This window comes from Manis javanica, chromosome 3 (assembly GCF_040802235.1).
Source record: "Manis javanica isolate MJ-LG chromosome 3, MJ_LKY, whole genome shotgun sequence".
Lineage (NCBI taxonomy): Eukaryota > Metazoa > Chordata > Mammalia > Pholidota > Manidae > Manis > Manis javanica.
This window is the reverse complement of record NC_133158.1, coordinates 59,680,802-59,702,852: the sequence shown is the minus strand read 5'-3', so window position 1 is coordinate 59,702,852 and position 22,051 is coordinate 59,680,802. Positions and strand designations below refer to the sequence as shown.

At 36.8% G+C, this 22,051-nt stretch overlaps 1 protein-coding gene across 13 annotated transcripts in view; it reads right to left on the bottom strand.

The window, feature by feature from the left end:
• The window catches only part of GOLGB1 (golgin B1), a 103,494-nt gene that overhangs the window by 28,857 nt on the left and 52,586 nt on the right, over nucleotides 1–22,051 (bottom strand). For all 13 annotated transcript variants that reach the window (XR_005059909.2, XR_005059910.2, XM_017676608.3 and 10 more), the window contains 4 exons: nucleotides 17,013–17,127; nucleotides 14,576–14,649; nucleotides 6,924–12,127; nucleotides 4,166–6,077 (listed from right to left, as the gene is read on the bottom strand). Coding sequence is in view for 11 of the 13 variants with exons in the window: in XM_017676608.3 (XP_017532097.3) it covers nucleotides 4,166–6,077; nucleotides 6,924–12,127; nucleotides 14,576–14,649; nucleotides 17,013–17,127 (7,305 nt within the window). In the remaining 2 variants the exon portion in view is untranslated. The remainder of the gene's footprint in view (nucleotides 1–4,165; nucleotides 6,078–6,923; nucleotides 12,128–14,575; nucleotides 14,650–17,012; nucleotides 17,128–22,051) is intronic.

The window sequence follows — 22,051 nt, the reverse complement described above, 5'->3', positions numbered from 1 at the left end:
AGATGAAATTGATAGGAATAAATATCTTGAGAGGAGCTGTGGATAAGTGGCAGTAAACTGGGATTAAATTATATTGATAAGTACAAAGAAAGCTAAGTGAAAACACCGAAACATAGTTATTAACTCTAAAAACCAAGAGATAGAGAAAAAGAAAAGTATTGTGTCTCAGCTCTAACAGATCGTGTCTCAGCTCTAACAGCATTTGTAGTCATAAAAATGTAAACACTGAATATTAACCAAAATTAAAATTGAATTACATCAGAACAGGGAAGAAGTTGTGTGTTGAAAATGTGTCTCTGTACTGTGAAAGGAGAGGGAGTTGAGAGAACTAAACCCTCTTAGCATACAAGACAGTCAGTAGCTAAAGCAAGGAACAAAACTATAAGCATGGTATTTAGATCCTGAAGAAACACCAGAATGATAAGTTAGAAGGGTGACAGCCAACTGCCCTGGGGAGGGGCAGGGGGAAGAGGGCTGGAGTGCTACTGCTTTTTTTTCTCAGCAAACAATTGTAGAATTTAGTAATTCATTAAACATGTAGTATAACTTTATTTTTTAACCCAAAACTAAAGACATATTTTTGTTTTTAAAGCCAAAATATATTCTTTGTTCGATCCACTCCCTTCTCTAGGATAGATACTATAAATTTTATCCTTGGAAAACAGACCATATCATCAGAGAGCTGTGTGTCTGGGACTGCACTTTAGGCACTTGTAGATGTATCTTTAGTGAACTGTACATATTTCTTTTACGATGCACTTACATCAAGGGACAGGTGAATAAAACCCCATAAAACAATTATGTTTATTGGAGAGAAGAATGTTCCACAACTTCATACGGAAACACAGAAGAAATTTCCTGCCTCCATACTTTAAAAATAGCTTATTATCTTGAATAAGAAGTTTTTTCCACCTTTTTCCTAATATATGGACACTGCAATTCATATATATGGTTTTTTAATTACCTATTTCTGATGTCTGCCAGAAAGCTCAGAGCAAAATTTGTGGTGGCCCATCTTTCTAATAGAATATTGTGACATCTCTTTGGGACTCTAAAATTACTCCTGGTTTAATCTTTTTCTCTCCTGTCCTCATTTTCTCTTCTTTCCCAGTGACTTGTATTTTATTATCTTGAAAAACAGTATGTATCTTTATATGCTACCTCAAGTCATTTTCAGAATAAAGTTCGTATGGATAAACAAATACAGGCACCTCTAGATATTTGCTCTCCACCCTTTAGGTAGGAATTATCTAAATGCTTCATTTGATTATGGGAAAGTTCTAAGGAAATTTGGATAGACACGAAAACTCCAGAATGTTTTAAGAGTTGTTTGCTATGCCCTAGTAGAATCTCTCAGGCTAATTCTTTGCCACTTGGACCTTCAGACTTTATTTAGGAAACTTCCCCTTGACTAAATAAGTCCCTTTCAGACCTAAATTATCTCTGGGGAGGTCCTGAGGGAAAGAGAATGTAGCGCAGGGTGAGGTGATAAACTGCTAGTCTAAGCTGAATGTTTAAACTGATAGCAGCTGAATTAAGTAATCTCCCATATTTATTACACACGCAGCCTTATAATTAAGAGACTAGAAACTTCAATGTCCATGAGACAGAGAACAAGATGTGGAAAATAAAGAGTTGATGGACAGTTAACAACACATTCAGAAAGTATACAGAAGGGCCTCAGCAGACTGCTGCAGAGCAGAGAGGTGGAATCAACTAAGTCAGACTGTCTGGCCTTCATGTGATTTATAACTCCCCTTAGGCTATATGATTTGTTCATGGCAAATGTAAAAGCTTCAGTCTCAAAAGTTCCTGTAACACCTCTACATGACAGTTTTACAAAGTGGAGAATATAGTTTTTTTTGGTAACAACCACAAAAATAGAGCATGGACACCAATTGTTGATTGTCTACCATTAAGATTTATTACCCCTATGCTAAATACCATGGGAAATACAAATGAGAATAAGACACAATACTTACTTACTGGGTTTTATTTGCATATTAGTTTGCAATCTAATTGGGGAAATAAAAAAAGTATATAGAAATTAAACACACATAGACACGCATACACAAGGCAATACAGGACAAATGAAAAGTACTAGAGAAGCACAAACAAAAGGTAATAGACTATCAAGTGACCTGGAAATGTAACCAGAGAATATGAGTTCTGGGATGACCTTTCAAGAGTGGGAAGTATTTGTTCAAACAAGGAAACTGAGAGGATACTTTGGTTGCAAGGATGGGAATGTGGTACTAGGTATAATTAATGCATAATGAGTAGATCAGTTTGGCTGGCATGAGGAATATGAGTAGAGGAGCAGGAAAAAGAAGGCTGGAGAGAAAGGCAAGGACAAATTATAGGGTCTTGAGTGTCAGACTGAGAAGTTTGAATCCTACACCTTTTCTACAGATAGTAAGACTTTTAAAGATTTTTGAGTGGTACAGAAATAAGTAGTTTCAGAAAGATTTATTCAGTGATATACATAAAACATACTGGAAGATGACAGACTAGAAGCAGCAATATTATAACAATTTATAGTGAGGTGTTAAGAATTTACTCTAAGATGTTGATGTCTTCCCTCCTGCAGAAGAAAGGAAAATGAGATATTTGAGGCACACTGTGAATAAAGAAATGACAGACGTTCACGGTGAAATGAAATAAAATCATGGACAATTATGAGACTTAGGGAAAAGAAGAACATTACTTACTATGAGGTACAGAAACATGGAAATAAAAAAATGCTGGCTTGGCTTGTAAATATCCAGCAGAGAAAAATATTAAAGAAAGGTTGAGAGAAAGTTTAGTCCCTGGTGTTTATAACAGATAAGAAGAATGAAGCAATTCACTGAATGAAACATAGTTAATTCAGAATCTACCCTAACATTAGCTTCCAGGAAAAATATTTTGACTTAAAAGATGATCAATACTGTGTGTTACGTATTTGAGGTATATTCTGTGCTAATGAAAACCTTTTGTATCTGTATTCTGAAAGCCACGACAAAAGGTTAAGCTCTAAGATGAAGTCAGCTGAACTCAAAACTATTTTAAAAATATAAACAAATATGCATAAATTGTACTGATGCCAAAACCATAGCTGAAGAGGAAGGCTTTGTTCAGATTAAAAAAGGGAAAAGACTGCCTATCAATATTGGATATTAGGTGTGGTATGAATGAACACATTACCTACAATGAAAATGAAAAATATGAAGACGACTTAGGGCAAATGTAAAAAGTGATCTTTCTACTAGGGTCAATGCTAAAAACTAGAATGTTCATATTCTGGGCATGGGTCACTTTTTAAAATGGAAAGCCCAGCCTTTGAAACTTATTTATTATTATTCATAATAATTTACTTTTTATTTGGCCTAAGTACATGGCTTTAACAGAGTTAAGAGACTGTGATGAAAGTGGAGTTAGTAATGTCAGAAAGAATCCCCTGACAACCTGGATTGGCTCACATAATTCCAGTTTTTGCCTCAAAATCCTAATGACCTCGAAGGTTTCAGAAAAAAGACCTGGATTAAACTGCTGGATCCTATTAAAGGCAGCACATTTTAGCATTACAGATCCTCCTTATGTTTCAGATTGAAAAGAAGTTGTGTATTAAAGAAAAGTGGGTAAATGGTTCAGTCTGCAATAAAACTTTAGTAAACAGTCCTTTAAACTTATTTAAATTAATCCTTTTCATATTTAACTTTTTAAAATTTATATATAAGTATTTGTGACTTGTACATAAGTATTAGATAAACTGAGTCCTCCCTACCCTTAATCCTACCAGATGATCTATTCCTAAACTGTCACTCCAAGCAGGCACTGAGCGATCCCCACACTTTGATTCAGTTAAACTACAACAAATTCTGGGGAAACAGAAAATTTTTAAAAATACCTTTCATCTCTAAGTCCTTTCATAACCAATGGAGAGTTTTATGCAAAGGAAATTGGTACATTTTTTAAATGGTAATGACAGATTTAAAATTGTTTAAATAATGTTTGTGTTTCTCTAAGATCAAATAGAACCTGTGTATAATACAATTCTGTTCTAGAATGCCCAGACAATATGTACAAGAATTTGTTTATCCTTTTTTACAGATACAAAAATCAACTGAAAGAAAGGTTAAAAAAATCTTAAACGAAGATCACAAAGAGGGAACTAGATACTCACTAGTCTGTCTCTGTCATTTTGGAGTGATGACATAGCCTTTTTTAAACTCTGTACTTCGGCTAGGCTGGTTGCAGGCGGGGCTGCAGACCTCTGCTTCCCTTCCTCTGTCTTGCGGTATTTCTCCAGTTCATTCAACAGGTGCTCTCTCTCATTTTGTAGACTGGCCATAGCTTTGGAAAAGGAATGCACTTGGTTGTAAGAATCTTCTAGTTGTGAGGACAAGTGAAGCAGTTGCTCATCTTTGGATAGAAGCTGTTGATTAAGTTTCTCAAGGTGAGGCAAGCTGTGATCCTCACTATAGTTCCCTGGAAAGGCAGCTTTAGAAACAAGAGTCTCTCTCTCTCTGCTTACAAGGCCCTGTTCCTCTCTCAGCTGTGCCAACTCCTTCAGACTGGCATCATATTTCTTTTTCAATTCATCAAGCTCCTCATTGGCATGATCTCTACTGCTTTGCAGGGAACTCATAGACCTTCCAAAAGACTGGATTTGTGCCATAAGATCTTTATTTTCTTTGGTGACCATGAGTAACTTCTGTTCCATTTCCACCAGATCTCTTGCTAGTTCTGCCACCCTCTCTTCTGCTGTTTCTGTTTCATTTCGCATTATCCCTGCATCATGATGAAGATGCTTTAACTCTTTCTTCAGTTTATCTTCAATTTCACCTACCTTCTTGGCAGCTTCCTTCTGAACACAAACTATTTCCTCTTCCAGTTCTGCAGTTCTCTTTTGGGAGGACGAAAGGTTCATACTTAACTTCTGTACCTCTTCTTCTTTTACTTTTAATTGGGCCTGAAATATTCCTAAAGTGCCTTCTTCTTGCAAGGCTGTCAATTGTTCCTTTAGTTGGGATATAGATCCTTTCAAGCTCTCAATCTCTTTAGATAAACCTTGTTTCTCTTCCTCTAGGACAACAGAAGACCTCTGCAGATCCTCCTTTGCTTCCTCAGACTCCTTCAGCTTTTCTTCTAATTTAGCACACTCACTTTTCAGCTCCCTATTCTGCTGAAATTGGGCTTCAAGGAGTTCTTTTTGCTGACAGTCCTTTCTTGATATCACTTGGTTCAGGTCTTCCCTATACTGGATCAGTTCTGCATCTAGCTTGGCATTCTCGGAATTGAGATCATCCATATGACTTCTCAAGCATCGCATTTCTTCTTTAAGCTTATTATTCTCAGCAGCAGCATCTTGGATGAGTTGGTCTTTTTCTAAGATTACGGAGAGATGTCGCTCTTCCAGCTGTTGGTAGTCACCTAGTACGCGGTCTCGGTCATCCTGGAGAGAAGACATGGATTTAACGAAGGAATTCAACTGAGCCTTCTGCTGCATGTTTTCCTTTTTGATGGCTTTCAGCATTTCCATAAGCTGATTGGTTTTGTCAACAGCTTTTTTGTTCTCTTCTAAGACAATATTTTCCTCTTCCTCCTGGGACAGCAGGTTTTCCAGTTCTTTAATTTCTTTATCATGTTGCTGATGCAGTTCAGTCACAGCTACTTGGATTGCCTGTTCCTTGGCAGAAAGAAGGCTAATAATCTTCTGCTCTTTCAAGTGTATTTCTTCATGCAGCTTACTCGTCAGTTGTCTGGAGGCCTGAAGGTCAGTCTCTAGCTGTTCATAACTGAACTTACAATTTTGGATTTCAGCCTCTTGTTGCTTTATGATCCCTTCCAAATTTTCTTTATTTTCCTTACATCTATCTAAAGAGTTATTTAAATCAGTTGACTGGTGTCTGAGAATCTGAAGTTCTGATTCCAACTTAGCTAATTCACTCTGAGAATTCTGGTATAGATGTTGAGTCTCTTCTAGCTGGGACAAAAGTTCTTTGTTTTCTCCTTGCAAAGTATCATAGACCGTCTGTTGAAGCTGGACCTCTGTCTGCGCCTTGGACTCCCAAATCTGCTTGTCATGTTCAAGCCTATAAAAAAAAGAGAGAAGGTCATTAATTACAGATTTCAAGGAAAAACTACTTGATGCGTAAGGAACACATATGGCAACATGTACTCAGAACTAAAAATGAATATTCATAATTGAAGGTATTCATACCTTTAATTAAGAGATATTAGTTCTACTGAACGCTCTATATTAAAGGCATTTTGCACCTAAGGATTCATGGATTTAAATCATTAACTCCAAAGTATGTTGCTTATTTTAGTGACATGACTTTGGACACTACAGAAAAGTAGTAATTTCTCCTATTTTGCTTTACTTTGCCCCAGACAAGCTAATGTCTGGCTACTTAAAGGAATAATATTAGTATGAAAAACAATGAAGAAACCTATCTCAGAAGGATCCTATTAAAAGTGGAGGAGTACAAAGTTTAGAGTTAGTTCTTTAGCTTGAAAAATGATGTAAAATTGGAGTTTGAGGAAAATAACTCTAACAGGTATATGCAGTATGATGTGAAGTAGAATATGGGGAAGAGTAGATCATTTAGGAGGCTAAGGCAATAATTTGGGAGTACTGCAGCAAAATATCCAGACAAGGGTAGTAGGAATGGAAATGAAAAGGGAGAAATCTAAGATATCTCTTAATAGAAATATGGAAAGAGAAGCAGATGTGAATTTTCATGTTAATACAGTTATAGCTGAAAGTCATCTTCAAAAATAAAGAGGGAAAGTCAGAAATAAAAGAATTTTTCTCCTAAGGGAACTTAAGCCAAAACTAGTCCCATAATTTTAAAAGGAATAGATACAATTTAAATAGACTCTTTCTTTGCCTTCAGTTACCTTTGGAAGAGCAAAAAAAGTAATCATTCATTTACCTGGAAATGTTGATCTTCAATTCCTCCATATGGATGGACATCTGCCTAAGTTGATCCTTTAGAACACTGCAATTCTCCTCTTTGAGTCTAACTTCTTCTTCTTTGGTTTGAATAGCATCACTGAACTTTCTCTCCCATTTCTTGGCTTCATCTATCACCCTGTCTCGATCATCCTGGAGGGAAGACATGCTCTTAGTGAAAGCTGCAAGCTGGGCCACAGTAGTATCTAAGTTTTCCTGAAGTTTCTTGACTTCTTTGTCTTTCTTGTTCAGAGTAACCTGAATCTCTCCAAATGTCTCTTCCAAATGGACCTTTTCTCTACTCAAAGCATCCAGTTTCTCTTGCATATTCTTCCTCTCTTTCAGGTGTTTCTCTTCTACCTGCTCCAATCTTCGCTCAAGATCTTCATCCTTTTGCTTCATTTGGCTTTTAACTGATTCTTTACTTGACTGAAGTTCCTTTTTCAGCTTGAGATTGTCTGTTAGGACCCTTGCTGCTTCACTCTGAGTGTCATCTAGCAGTACTCTGAAGCTAGCTAATTCTGTTTCTGCCTTCTTTCGGTGTTCATTGGCTCGAGCCAGGTTTTCTTTGGATATTTCCAAATCTTTTTGAGACTCGGTTTGAACAAATTCTAGGGCCTTAACAGTTCTCTCCAGAGCACTGATTTTTTCTTGGTACCTGATGCAGTCCTTCTGAAGCTGCTTGACTTCTTGTTGTTTTTCTTTTAGCAGCTCCTGAAGTTCCTTAGCGTGGCTTTTATTGATGGGTCCCTTCTGAGCACCTTGAATTTTCTCCAAATACTCTTTTCGTATTTCTGATTCCACCTTGGTTTTCTCCTTAACAAGCTGCTCCTTTTCTTCTTCCAATTCACTCACACACTTTTTAAGGTTCTGCATTTCGGATTCGAGTAACTCATTTTTTATTTGGGCATCTGTAACATCCTGATAATAATTCCCAATGCTTCCATTGAGTTCTGCTAACTGATTCATAAGCCTTTCTTCCAGATCATCTTTCTCTTCTTCTGCTGTTTCCTTTAGCTTGGTAACTCTGGCAAGTTCTTCTTGGATTCGCTGATTTAACAGGTTTATTTTGGTTACTTCTTCCTGAAGCATTTTTAGTTCACCATCCTTTACTGATATTTGACTCAGTAATGCATTTCTCTCATTTTCTAAAGTCTGACCAAATTCCTTTTCTTTCTGCTTCTCCTCCTCTAATTCATCAATTTTTTCTTTGAGCTGATCAATCTGCTGTAGGTAGTTATTAATTTCAGCACATGAGCTGACATTCTCACTTATATCAGGCTTGGCACTGTTCTCTGCTAGAATGGATTCTGAATATTCAGGCCTTGTGCCCATTCTCAGAGAGTCTTGCTCCTTAGCCTCACCTGGGACAGCCTTTGTTGTCTCTTCAATCATACCCGTTTGGTTGTCATGTTTCTCAGAGACTTCTAGGCTAACTTGTTTGGAAACATTACATTCTATCTGATGCTTTAAATCTTGAACATCCTTACTGAGAGAGTCCTTCTCAGTTATTAAAGCCTCAAACTCCTTAGAAAGGATTTCATACTCTGCTTTGACCCTTTCTAGTTCCTCCTTCATGGTGGAATTGGAAGAAAGAAGGGCTTCCATACCATCTTTAGATGTTCCTCCTGCAGGGTGTACCTCTGCTCTAAGCCGATCATTCTCTTCTTCCAACTCCAGGATTTTCTGCTGTTTAGATTTAGCAAACTTTCTCATCTTTTCTTTCATTTCCTCCATTTCCCGTTCAGCTTCCTGCAACTGCTTTTCTGCCTCTTTCTTGTTTGCTTCTGTGCTTCTTAACTTGCCATACAGTTCTTGCTTCTCTTGCCTCACAGTTTCCAACACATGCTGAATCCTTTCTGTCTCATTACTAACATTCTCGTAGGACTGCAGAAGAATTTCGTACTCTTTTTGTAACTCTTTGTGTTTCTCTTGCCACTCGGTACTTTCTGCAATCTTAGAGCATTTCAAAGAATCAATTTCCTTCATTAAGTTTTCCTTGTCTTCAGTAAGACCCTCCAGAGCTAATTTCAGACTTTCACAAGAGCCATTGAGACTTTGATTTTCCATTAAAGATTTGTCCATTTCTGTAATGAGTTTGTCTCTTTCTTCCTGAAGAAGAGCTAACTTTCCTAAGAATAGTTCTTTTTCTTTATTTTGAGCAGAAAGTTGTCTTTCCCCATTTGCCAGAGACTTAGTGAGATGGTCAATGGTATCTCTGGCCAAAGACAACTCCTCTTGGAGACCTTTGTTTTCTTTCAGGGCTTCTTTTCGAGAAATAAGGGCAGCTTGCAGTTTCCTCTGTATTTGTTGTTTTGCTTTGCTTTCTTCTCCAATCTCTTCTGGTTTTTGTTTCATTTCACAAAGTTCCACTTGCAACTGCTTTATCTTCTCGTCATGTTCTTTGGCTTGCATTTCCAGCTGTGTATGAAGAGCCTTAATTAAATCCTCTTGTTCTATTATCTCTGTCTGTACTTTAGTAAGGGCCTCTTCTTTCTCACTAAGCTGTCCAGAAAGGTGTCTAGCTTCTTCTTCCTTTTGGCTGAGGAGTCTCAGCAGTTTATCTAGCTCAGACTGTAATTCCCTTAAATGTCCTAATTCAGCGATTTCTAGCTGGCTGCTTTCCAATTTCTGCCTCAGGCTTTCTGCATGAGCTTCAACTTCATGGGACGCTATCTTCAGACTTTGGATTTCTAAACCCTGTTTATTTATCTGCTCTTGTAACTGCAATACCTCTTCTGACTTTTTAGTAAGTTCACTTGTTGTAGAACTGACCTTCAATTCTAACTCCTCTTTCTCAGCCTCTATTTCTTTCAGCTGGGTCTTCATCTGGGCCATAGAAGTATCACCCTGCAGAGCACTCGCATCTCCAGGATGAGAAGGCCAGTCTGGGCACAAGACAGACTCTGTAACAGGTTGAGCAGGTTTCTGCTCTGTGGCTTTGAATAAAGGTTCTTCTAAACCTTGAGTGAGAAAGCCTGGTTCCTTCTGGTCAATGCCTGGGAGTTTTCTGTCTTGAGACTCCCTTACTTGAGCCTGGAGTTGTCTTAGCTGTTCTCCAATGTTCTCATTTTCCTTGCTTTGCTCATCAAACTGTTCTTGCAGGCGATTACAGTCATCTTTCTGTCGCTTTAGCTCCTCCCTAAGAGATCTTTCTTTTTCCTGTGTCTTTTGTAGAATCATCTTGCGAGAGGTTAACACTTCCTGTAGCTTCTTTTGAAGTTGCACCTTTTCTTTTTCGAGGTCCAATATCTTTTCTTCCAGCTCTGGTTTCCAGTGTTCTCCACCAACTGCACCAGGTAGACTGATCACCACTGCTTCTTTTACAGGTGCTACTGAGTCTCCATCACCCACATCCTTGTTGCTTGTGGTTAACTTTTGGATAAGGGCTTGGTTTTCCATGATTTCTGCTTGCAGAAAATCTATTTGGTTTGTCTTCTCTTGCAAGTTCTGATTCATCTGTTTAACTACAGCCTGTAACTGTTCTTCAGCTGCAACTTTTTCTTCCAAATCCTTCCTTACATGATCTAGTTCTACTTCTTTCTCAGATATTGTCTGTCTCAAAGAAATTTCTATTTCTTGGCACTTAGGGGTCATACATTTTTCTGGGTCTTCTTTACTTTCCTTGTCTTCCTCCATTTCCTTGTTCTCACTCTCGTTGAGCAGGGTCTCTTGCCTAGACTCATCTTTTACTTTGGCCAATTCCTCTTCTAATCTCCTGACTTTCTGTAGAAGCTCCTTTCTGTTAATAAGAGCTGCCTGGAGCTTTCTCTTTCTCTGTTCACTTTCTTTCTTTACAAGGTCTAACTCACACTGCAGTTCTTCTCTACTTATTGGCCCTGCTGGGCTTAAGTCATCAAAATGCTGTTTAAGGCCAGAAACAATTTCCTTAGCTTCTTCCACCTGCTCTTTTTTTGCCTCTTCAGCTCTGGATAATAAATTTAGCTGTTCTTTAAGAGTCTTAATTTCAATCCCAAGAGAAAACTTTTCTTCATTAAGCTGAACCATTTTCTCAGTCATACTAAAGCTGATTTCTGTCACTTGTTGATCCTTCTCCTCGATGGTTTGCTGGAGGGTTTCCACATCTCTCTTTTTCTCCAGTAAGAGTTGATCCTTCTTTGCTATTTCAAGCTCCTTCTGTGAGAGCACCTGGGAAAGTTCTTCCATCTTATTAGATAGATCCCTCACACATTCTGCCCACTCAAGCCCTTCACTTTCCTTCTTCTGCAGCTGGCTCTGCAGGCTTTTCATCAGAGTATTCTGCTCTGAAAACTGGAGCTGCACATCATCCAGTTCCTTCTGTAAAACTTCAATTTTCACATCCTTAGATTTGGCTTCTATGCTGAGACTGTGAATCTGTTCAGTGAGCAAGTTGTGATGAGTTGTTTGAGTTTCATAGTCAAGGCTTCTTTGCCTTTCTGCTTCTGCAAGGTTCACTTCCAGCTGCTGTACCTGAGCCCTCAGTTCTGTTACCACACTCAGCTCCTTCACCTGAGAAAGAAGCTGGTCTCTTTCTTCAGACAAAGCAGTGAATGCACTGCTGGTGTTTTCAGCATTTTTCTTAAACTCCTCAATCGCTTGGGTTAGGTTGCTTATTTCCTTAGCCTTCGCATCTAAATTTTTCTCATAGACTTCTTCTGCTTTATGAAAGCTTACCTCAAGCTCCACAATTTGCCTTTTGAGCCTTTCTAATTCATCCTGGTGACACTGACAAATACCTGGTACAGCTGAAGGGGGTTTATCAACATCATCCTGCTCTGTTGATTTCAATTCCATTCCAGTGTCACTTCTTAAAGATATTTCCTCAGATTCTCTGTTTTGATGTTTAGTGCTCATCTGCTCTTCTTTTTCAATTGTTGGAAGACTGCTCTCTTCATCTGGTATTTCAGGAAGTTGTTGCCTTGTATCTTCAAGCAATGTTTCCATTCCAACTGTAGATAGTCCTTCATTCTCTATCTGTTCCAGTTGTTTCTGGTCAAGGGTCTCAGGGTCCCCCTCTGCCCTTTTGCCCTGAAGCTGCAGCTTAAGAAATGCAATCTCCTCTTGAGCTTCTTTCATTTCCAGCAATAAAACTGACAGTTCTTTATGATTCTGAGAAAATGTGCTCTCTAGGACATCTTGTCCACCTTCCTCAGCAAAAGAAGAGCTGCTCTTGTTGAGTCCAGTAATATCAACCATGCTGACCTGTTTTTTGAAAAAAGGAAGAAAAGGCCTCCATCAACTGTTTTACAAGAAAGAGTCTAACAAAAAACTGGTATTTCATTCACTTTTCAAAATGTGAAACTTTCAGTCCAAACCTCCTACTGTAAAATTGCTAACTACTTTTAAAATCAGTATTTATTTCCCAAATTGGATCTCTGAGGTTACCCTGTCAATCCTGCATTGAGGTCAAGCCATATTCATACCTAAGGAAACCTGGAACTCTTTTTCCAGATATGTCTTACTTGGGAAACTCTTAAAGTTCTTTGGATTTGAAGTCCTAGTTGTCTCTAAGAACTGCTTAAAAATAAAGAAGGAAGCAGGAAATGAATTAAATTTTTGTCTCATTCCCATGCCAAGGAGAAAGTTATGAAACTCCTTTTCCCAAAATATTCATTGAAATGGGCAATTTTAGATAAGGGAGCCATGAACAGACAAATAGATCAACAAAAAGTAGACAGAGAGAAACTACAACACTCAAACAATCAAAAAGGAGTTTTGCTGGAGCTGCAGTATGAAATTACAGACTTGTCTGGCAAAATATAAACCAAATTACTGTTTCAAAGATTACTGTATTAGACTGTTCAATCCACATAAGTTACTTCCATAATAGTTTCCTTGGGAACAAAATCAGTGAATCTCATGGTAAATTTAATTAGCACTTTATTAAATGAGTCTGAGGACAGTGTACACAATAAAATCATGTTTGCCAATAGCACCTTTTTTTTTCCCAGAAAAAAATTCCAAATTGAGAGCAGAAAAAAAACAAAACAAAATCCCTGTCATATGTAGTGGCTCTGCAGCCTGACTGCCTGAGTTCACTTCTTCATTCTGCCATGTATTAGCAGAAGCTGGCACATAATTATCAATGAATATTAGCTATTGTCTTGGTAGCATTCTCAGCCACTAAGAAAAAAAATTCTTTTTTTAGATTTATTATTTTTAAAAAGTTACCATTTTTCATAAGTATTATCTTTAATCAGTTAAAATTCTTTACTCTGCAATACTCATACTCAAATTTCTAAAGACTTCTCCTAATACTAGTCTTCTCCTTGTGGCTGAGCTTATACTTTCTATGAACCTTTTCAATTCATTCCCTTTTATCCCAAGGGATTATTTTAGTCACCCTCTCTTCTGCAATTTCTGCGTGTTTTCCTCTTCCATTGTTTCCTGCTTATTTGTACTGCCATCTATTTGCTTTTCTTTTTCTTAATAGATACCATCTTTCTTACCCATTTTTTTTTGAGCTAAGTTATCTTGTTTTCACTAGATACTACTACTAAGCATCTTAAAACATTAAGCACCCCCTTGGCCAAACAAGATTCATTTTAACTCTGTCAGTATCCATATAATGCTGTCATTTTCAAAATTCAGTTCCCTTTTGACAACTTTGTGAACAGGGCATGAGTGGCTCTATGAAAAGGTATTGAATGAGTGATGGTTAAATTTTTTTGTCATCCTGGGTAGGCCATAGTACCCAGATACTTGGTTGAACATTATTCTAGATGTTCCTGTGAAGTATTTTTTTATGTGAGATCAACACTTTAATTGGTAGACTTTGGGTAAAGCAGGTTACCCTCCATTGTGCAGATGGGCCTCATCCAGTTGAAGGCCTTAACTGGAAAAAAAAAAAGACTGCCCACCTCCAAAAAAGAGAATTCTGCCAGCACACTGTCTTCAGACTTGAACTGCAACTCTCCTGAGGGTCTCCAAACTGCTGGACTACCCTGTAGATTCTGGGTTTGCTACCCTATACAACTGCATGAGCCAATTCCTTTTACTATATATACATTTCCTATTAGTTCTATTTCTCTGAAGAATTCTAATACAATACGCAAGCAGATGCTTCTATTAAGAAGGTATATTATTCCGTAAGGCCATTTATGACTCTACCACTGACCTCTTAACTGGAAGGACATAACTAATTAAAACATAATATAGCTGACAATAATCTTAAATCAAAAGACTATTATATAATCAGATATTCCTTAGAGTAATTTTCAGGTTATAAAAAGCATCATTCTCCAAAGAATACCCTTTTAAATATAATCCTAAGTGAAACTGTGCCAGTTGGTGTGTGTGGCAGCAGGAGGTGGCTAGAGATTTCATGAAATCTCTTTGCCGATCAACTTCTCTGAGATGGGCAAAGAAGCTGAGATAAATGACAAGCCAATGAGATAAAAGGATTGCCAAATCCCAGATAAGTGGCTACTGTACTTGTACTGGTTTAGGCCAAATAAAAAAATTCAAATATTCAAAAACAAATGAGAGAAAATGGGAAATAGTACCTGTTATGACTTTATTAAATAGATCTCACTTTCTAGGTAATATAATTATCTGTCAAAATTAGAAAACTGCAGAAATGTTTGGATTTGAAGCTGACTCCTCTTGATCTAGTTCACATTCTGGTTATTTTAAAAATGCATCACTTACCTCACTGACTTGTCTATCTGCCTCTCCATTTCTATTCTGAGCCTCCAGGAGGGTAATCTGAGAAGATAGTTTTTCTGAAAGTCACAAAATAAATATCCTTAGAAGATATAACTGGACTGTTTGAAAAACCAGAGGCATGTTTATGTGTCAGATTATTTGAGATGCATGAGATAATCAAGAGGAAAGAAACAGACAAAACAGTCTGGGAGAGACAACAGTCTTACTTTGTTAAAAACAAGTGCAAGAGAAGATGAGACATAAAATAGAATGCCACTAGGTAATAGTAACTAACTTGAGTGGAGTATAATCAAGAGTGGAGGGATTTAAAGGAGAAGGATGCCAGACCATGGACAGAAACAGTTATTTCTCAGTATAATTTGGGGCTTCTGGGCAATAAATTTACCTTAATTTATCTATAACCCTACTGTGTTCATAATGTACACCTTGTATATTATAGCACTTATAATGCCTTCAACATTCTTTCACATACATTGATAGAAATATTGAATTTTAGCACTAGAAGGGAGCTCTCCACACTCCATGATGACCACATGAAGAAACAACATGAGTTACAGCTAGCTCATGGAGAGCTGGGATAAGAATCCTGTCATCTGAGTTCTACCTCATGTTCAATTATGTGTGTATCTAAAGAGGGCTAATGCAAGCAGCACCTTGGAGGATAGAAACACTGAGTATTAATATGCCTCCAAGGAGTTTTATACTCCTTCTGAGAAGCTAAGACAGATACATTTTTAAAAAAACAAAATATATTTTTTACACTACATTCAAATGTCTTAACACGACCTACATGGGCGATCATGATTTGGCCCCACTTATTCTCCACTATTCTTTTCTTCCTCTGCCCCTTTTTTGTTCATTCTACCCCCCAAATACTGGCCATCTATCTGCCCACAAACATGTCAAATTTACTCGTAACTTGGGTATTGGCACTGCTTTTTTTTCTCTGCTTAGAATGTTCTTTGCTCAGATGCACTGCATGGCTATCCCCTTTTCATCATTTGGATTTCAAGTTCTTGGAGAGACCTACTCTGACCACTCTGATGCTTCTTTCCTCTTGCCCCAGGCACACCTGCAATAACCTGTTTTATTTTTCTCCTAATACTTACAACTCTTTTTATTTATATACATGTTTATGGTCTGTCTTTCCCTCTAATCTGTTCAGAGCAGTATCCTCAGCAACTAGATAAGCAGCTGGCACATAGGAAGAGCATCATAGAAATTTGCAGTATGAATGAATGAACATTTACGAAATGAACTCAAGACAGTATAGAATGTGTTTAGACACTTCATGTGTGCATCACATGTAAGTTCTCAAAGATATGCTTTGAGGATATTGAATAATGAGCTGTATTTGTGGTGTTCATTATGTATTAGCAATGGTGTGAATAGTCTAATAAAGGTACAAAAAATTCCCTGTTTAGAGCTAAATGAGTTTAAAATGGTTAAGGTGAGAATAATGGCTTTATAGAGTATAAGAAATGGTACACATGTTACTTGGTATTCATTCTCACTCTTAGAAGATAAAGCATAGTAGTCAATTAATCCAGGAGAGCATTATTAACTACATGCCACTAAAACCGTAAGGTCCTTGGGAAGCAGGTGGTAAATGGAAGGAGATATGTCTCATTCTTACTAACTATTCACACAGAGTCTAACAGAATAAAATGCTAAATTAAGTTCAATCTAACAGAACTTGTTTTGGTGGCCACTATTTGCCAGGCATTATATATACTAGTTCTTGGTAAAGGATAAAGCAAAGATGAAAATGAAATGGCCATGCTCCTTGAAGATTTACTTTTGAAGAGCATATAGTATAAACATATATAAACAGATTATTTTAATACAAAGGAATACAAGGATGTTACAGAAACACAAAAAAGCATTTAACCTAACTTTGCAGAACAGGGTCAATTTACTGAAAAAGATAGGGCCTTAGCTAAGGCCTGAAAGATGAGTAAATATTAGCCAGGCTAAAGTAAAGGGATAGGATTCTAAGCAGTGTATAGCATTAACAAAACCTAAAATGATTTCTACCTTTGAACCTTTATTTATACTGATCTGTTACCTTAACTCACAAATTTACTATCAAACATGTCCTTTCTTTTTTCATGTTGACTATTTAAAATTTCAGCATCTTACTAAGGTCCTATTCAAGTCATACTTCTGAGATGATTCCTGGACCACTCCAAAATGAATATAACACAGATATCCTGTAACATTTATAGCCCACATTGCAAAATGGTATACTTATGTAAACACTTATGTGTATTTATCAGATCTTCAATAACTACGAGCTCTGTTATCTAAGATCTTTATTAACAGAATCAGAGAATCTAAATTATACATGTATAGTGATAAAAATAGAGGCACTTGTGGGTTAAGGAGACAGACTATTAAGTTTTTCATTAATACTTACCATTCTCAGCTTTCAGCTCCTCTAACTGTATAGAACTAAGGAGCAAGGCTCCCTTTTCATTCTCTAGTTCTACCACTCTCTTCTGCAAAAAGGCAATATTCTCCTCAGTGACAGCCTAAATTGTAGAAAGACAACAAATTAATAATTCTCCAAGGAAAAACTGTCACACTAATACCCAAATAACTTCTGGCACTTTCATCTTCTTAAAGTCCTTCGCCATGAAAATACTTGAAAATAGCTTCTGCTTATCTGCTTAGGTAATCTTTAAAGTAATGCTCTGTAGCTGAAGATAGAATATCTTTCACACAAATTTCCAGTTCATTGGCTTTTGAATTTAAGATTAGGGACTGAATTACAAGACAGAAGTATCAAAGGTATTGCATAAGAAAATAAACATTTTCAGAGCCACAAATAACATTATAAAATTAGATTAATGCCCCTTGATAAAAGGGTCACTCTTGATGGAGACTGAACATGAAGAAAAACTCTCAAAAAAGAACAAAGACAATAGTAATACGTACCCCTTAAAAAAGGTAGAGCTGTAATTTTCTTATCCTTCCTTCCTTTCTTTTTTGTTTTTTGCTTTTACAAAGAATAATAAAAATTCTCTTGTGCTTCATTTATGCATCCATATTGTTTGGTTTTCTTAATAACAAGCAAATATCTAATTATGCCACATGTCTAGTTTTATGTTGTTTTATGTGTTTTCTTTTCCAAGTAGATTATTCTATACAATTTTTCATAAAACAGTAGAATTTCTGAACCTTCAGGATGCTTACAGCTCATTTAGCCCCAAACCATCATTTAATGTTTAAAGAAATGGCAATGGATGAGTTTAAGGATTTTACAGTTTTTATTCTGAGGAAACTTCAAAGTTTGCATTATATAGGGCAAGTAAAACTCCAATAGAAAACCTGCAGAATACGAAGCAGACTTTGGAAAAAAACACAGCTGTCAGAATGTGAGAGGGGAGATAAGAGAAGGGAAAAAATTTCAGCAATGGAAGCCCTATATTCTATGTATCAACTTAGCCCAAATCTCTGGCTGAACAATGAACAGTGCATTTGCAGCACTAACTTGAAGCAGTTCCAGCTAAGGCAAAAATAACAACTGATTCTTCAGCAGCTGCCTACCACAGGATAGTGTGTTAGAAATAACAGCAGAGATCAAAATACCAACAGCATTATTCAACGAACTAGAACAAATAGTTCTGAAATTCATATGGAACCAGAAAAGATCCCAAATAGCCAAAACAATCCTGAGAAGGAAGAATAAAGCATGGGGGATTATGCTTCCCGATTTCAAGCTCCACTACAAAGCCACAGTAATCAAGAAAATTCGGTACTGGCACAAGAACAGACCCATAGACCAATGAAACAGACTAGAGAGCCCAGATATAAAACCAAGCATATATAGTCAACTAATATACAATAAAGGAGCCATGGATATACAAGGGAGAAATGACAGCCTCTTTAACAGCTGGTGTTGGAAAAACTGGACAGCTACATGTAAGAGAATGAAACTAGATTATTGTTTAACCCCATACATAAAAGTAAACTCAAAATGGATCAAAGACCAAAGCTAGATTATTGTTTAACCCCATACATAAAAGTAAACTCAAAATGGATCAAAGACCTGAGTGTAAGTCATGAAACCATAAAACTCTTGGAAGAAAACAAAGGCAAAAATCTCTTGAACATAAATATGAGCAACTTTTTCCTGAACACATCTCCTCGAGCAAGGGAAACAGAAGCAAAAATGAACAGATGGGACTACATCAAGCCAAAAAGCTTCTGTACAGCAAAGGTCACCATCAACAGAACAAAAAAGCATCCTGCAGTATGGAAGAATATATTTGTAAATGACTTATCCAACAAGGGGTTAACATCGAAAATATATAAAGAACTCACATGCCTCAACAACCAAAAAGCAAATAACCCAATTAAAATATAGGTGGAGGATCTGAACAGACACTTCTCCAAAGAAGACATTCAGATGGCCAACAGGCATATGCAAAGATGTTCCACATAGCTAATTATTAGAGAAATGCAAATTAAAACCACAATGAGATATCAACTCACACCAGTAAGGATCGCCACCATCCAAAAGACAAACATCAACAAATGCTGGCGAGGATGCAGAGAAAGGGGAACCATCCTAAACTGCTGGTGGGTATGTAAATTAGTTCAACTATGTGGAAAGCAATATGGAGATTCCTCAAAAAACTAAAAATAGAATTATCATTTGACCCAGGAATTCCACTCCTAGGGATTTACCCCAAGAAAACAAGATTCCAGATTCAAAAAGACATATGTACCCCTAGGTTTATCACAGCTCTATTTACAATAGCCACGACATGGAAGCAACCTAAGTGTCCATCAGTAGATGAATGGATAAAGAAGATATGGTACATATACACAATGGAGTATTATTCAGCCATAAGAAGAAAACAAATCCTACCATTTGCAATAACATGGATGGAGCTAGAGGGTATTATGCCAGGCAGAGAAAGACAAGACCAAATAATTTCACTCATCTGTGGAGTGTAACAACAAAACAAAAAGTGAAGGAACAAAACAGCAGCAGACTCACAGAACCCAAGAATGGACCAGTGGTTACCAAAGGGAAAGGGTTTGGGGAGGGTGGGTGGGAAGAGAGGGATAAGAGGATCAAGGAGTATTTTGATAAGCAAACATAATACAGAGGGGGCATGGGGAAGGCAGTATAGCACAGGAAAGACAAGTAGTGACTCTATAGCATCTTACTATGCTGATAGACAGTGACTGTAGTGGGGTATGTGCTGGGGACTTGATAATAGGGGGGAATGTAGTAACTGCAATGTTGCTCATGTGAAACCTTCATAAGAGTGTACATCAATAACACCTTAATTAAATAAAAATAAAAAGGGGAAATAACAGAAGAGAATCTTGAGAACAAAACATTCACAACTGTCAGGATTCAATATAAAATCACTAATCACACAAAGAGAAATGTCACCCACTCTCAGGGAAAAGCATAATCAACAGAGACCAAGCACCAAATGATGCAGATTTAGGAAGTGGAAAAGATTTTAAAGAAGGTATTATGACTGCTCAGACATAAAGGAAAATATGCTCATATTGAATGAAATAATAGGAAATATTAGCAGAGACAAAGAAACTATAAAATAATGAACTAATTTGAAACCCTTAAACTAAAAAACAGAATACCTGAAATGGAAAATTCAATGTATAGTCTTACTAGTAGAATAGAGATTAAACAAGAAAGTCTTGGTGAACTTGAAGATAAATCAATAGAAATTATGCAATCTGAAGCTTGAGGAAAAAAAGTGAACAGAGCTTAAGGGATATGTGAGACAATACAAAAGGTTCAGTATACTTTAACTGAATGCTGTAAGAGAGGAAGTACATAATGGGCAGAAAAAATGATGTGCAGAAATAACGGCAAAATTTCTCTCAAAGATAAGTTTATACACATATGATACTCAACAAACTTGCTAGGCAAGAAAATTACTAAGAAAGCCACAACTAAGTACATCACAAACAAGGATAAGGATAAAAGTTTTAAAAGCACCTGAGGAAAAATGATACTTTACATACAGGAGAACAATAATTTGAATGATTATTGATCAACTGTTGAGGGAAAAATGTAGGTCAGAAAACAGTGAAACATCTTTAAAGTCCTGGAAAGAACTGTCAATCCAGAATTATATATCCAGTAAAAAATATCATTCAGGTATAAAAGTAAAATAAAGACATTTTTAGATAAATGAAAAGGGAATTTCCCTCTTAATTTCTTTCAAAAACATAAGACTTTTCAAAACAAAAAAGCTAAAATTGTGTTCTGGGATTTCTAATTTATGTTTATATAACACAGCACTTAGAGCATAAAGAATAGAGCAAGGATTTATGATGACAAGGTTTCTACATTTTAACTGAAGTTGTACAATATTAACTCAGAGAAGACTGAAAAGTTAAAGATGTATATATTACTTCCTGGAGCAACTACATAAATTTTTTTTTTTAAGGATGTAACTAAAAACCCAATAGAGGACTTTTACTTCTGCTGAAGATAAAGTAGCATGGAACCAATTTAGCCTCCCACTTGAAACTACCAAAAAAAGAAACCCAAGACAAAATAATGAAATAATAATTTTCAAATTACTAGGTATAAGGCAACTAAAGACAGTGATCCCTGAGCGCTGGGAAAGAAAATAGGTGATCCTACAACTGATTAAGGTTAATATCTTATGATAGTGGCCCAAGAAAGGGTAACCAGACACCCAGAGCCTAGCGGACTACCTGAGTTGAGAAGGGAGGTCAAGGTAGCTGGAGTTCACAGTACAGAGCACCAGATAGGTAAGAGCTGCATAAAGAGAAAACCCTGGAAATCTCCAGTGTCCCCAACAAGTATTCAGCAGAGTACAGAACAGGCAAGGCTGTATGAACTAGCCTAAATCTCTGATGAAATTAAAGAACAACACTTGGTGCCCACAAAGGGCCTGGAAGAGTGCCTGTTGCGAAGTCAAATTTACACTTCATGGGGCACTGAGGAGAGTGCTCAGTAAGGCCTTGCCTTGCCTCAGCAGCAAGGAATAACTGAGGACTGAGACCCACCTAATAAATCAAAGAAGCAAGATCCAAAAGGATCAAACTTTCTTCAAATAACTTAACTGTATCCCATTAAAAAACTCTAAAATATTTATGTGAACACAAAAATATACAGCACTCACTAAGACTGATAATCAATCAAAGATTATTAGGTACTCACAGAATCAGAAGTATATGACATAATGAAGAGAATAATCAATTGAAGCTGACCCAGTACTGACACTGGCATTAGAATTAAAAGGTAAGGACATTAAAATAGTTCTAACTGCATTCTACATTTGCAAAAATAAGATTTTTTTAAAAGCCCAAATCAAACTTCTAGAGAAGAACATTACAATGCTTGAGACAAATAATACAGAAGATGGGGAAGTACATAGTACTGAAAGAAAAAAAAACTAATAATGTTAGACTTCTACAGTCAGCAAAAAT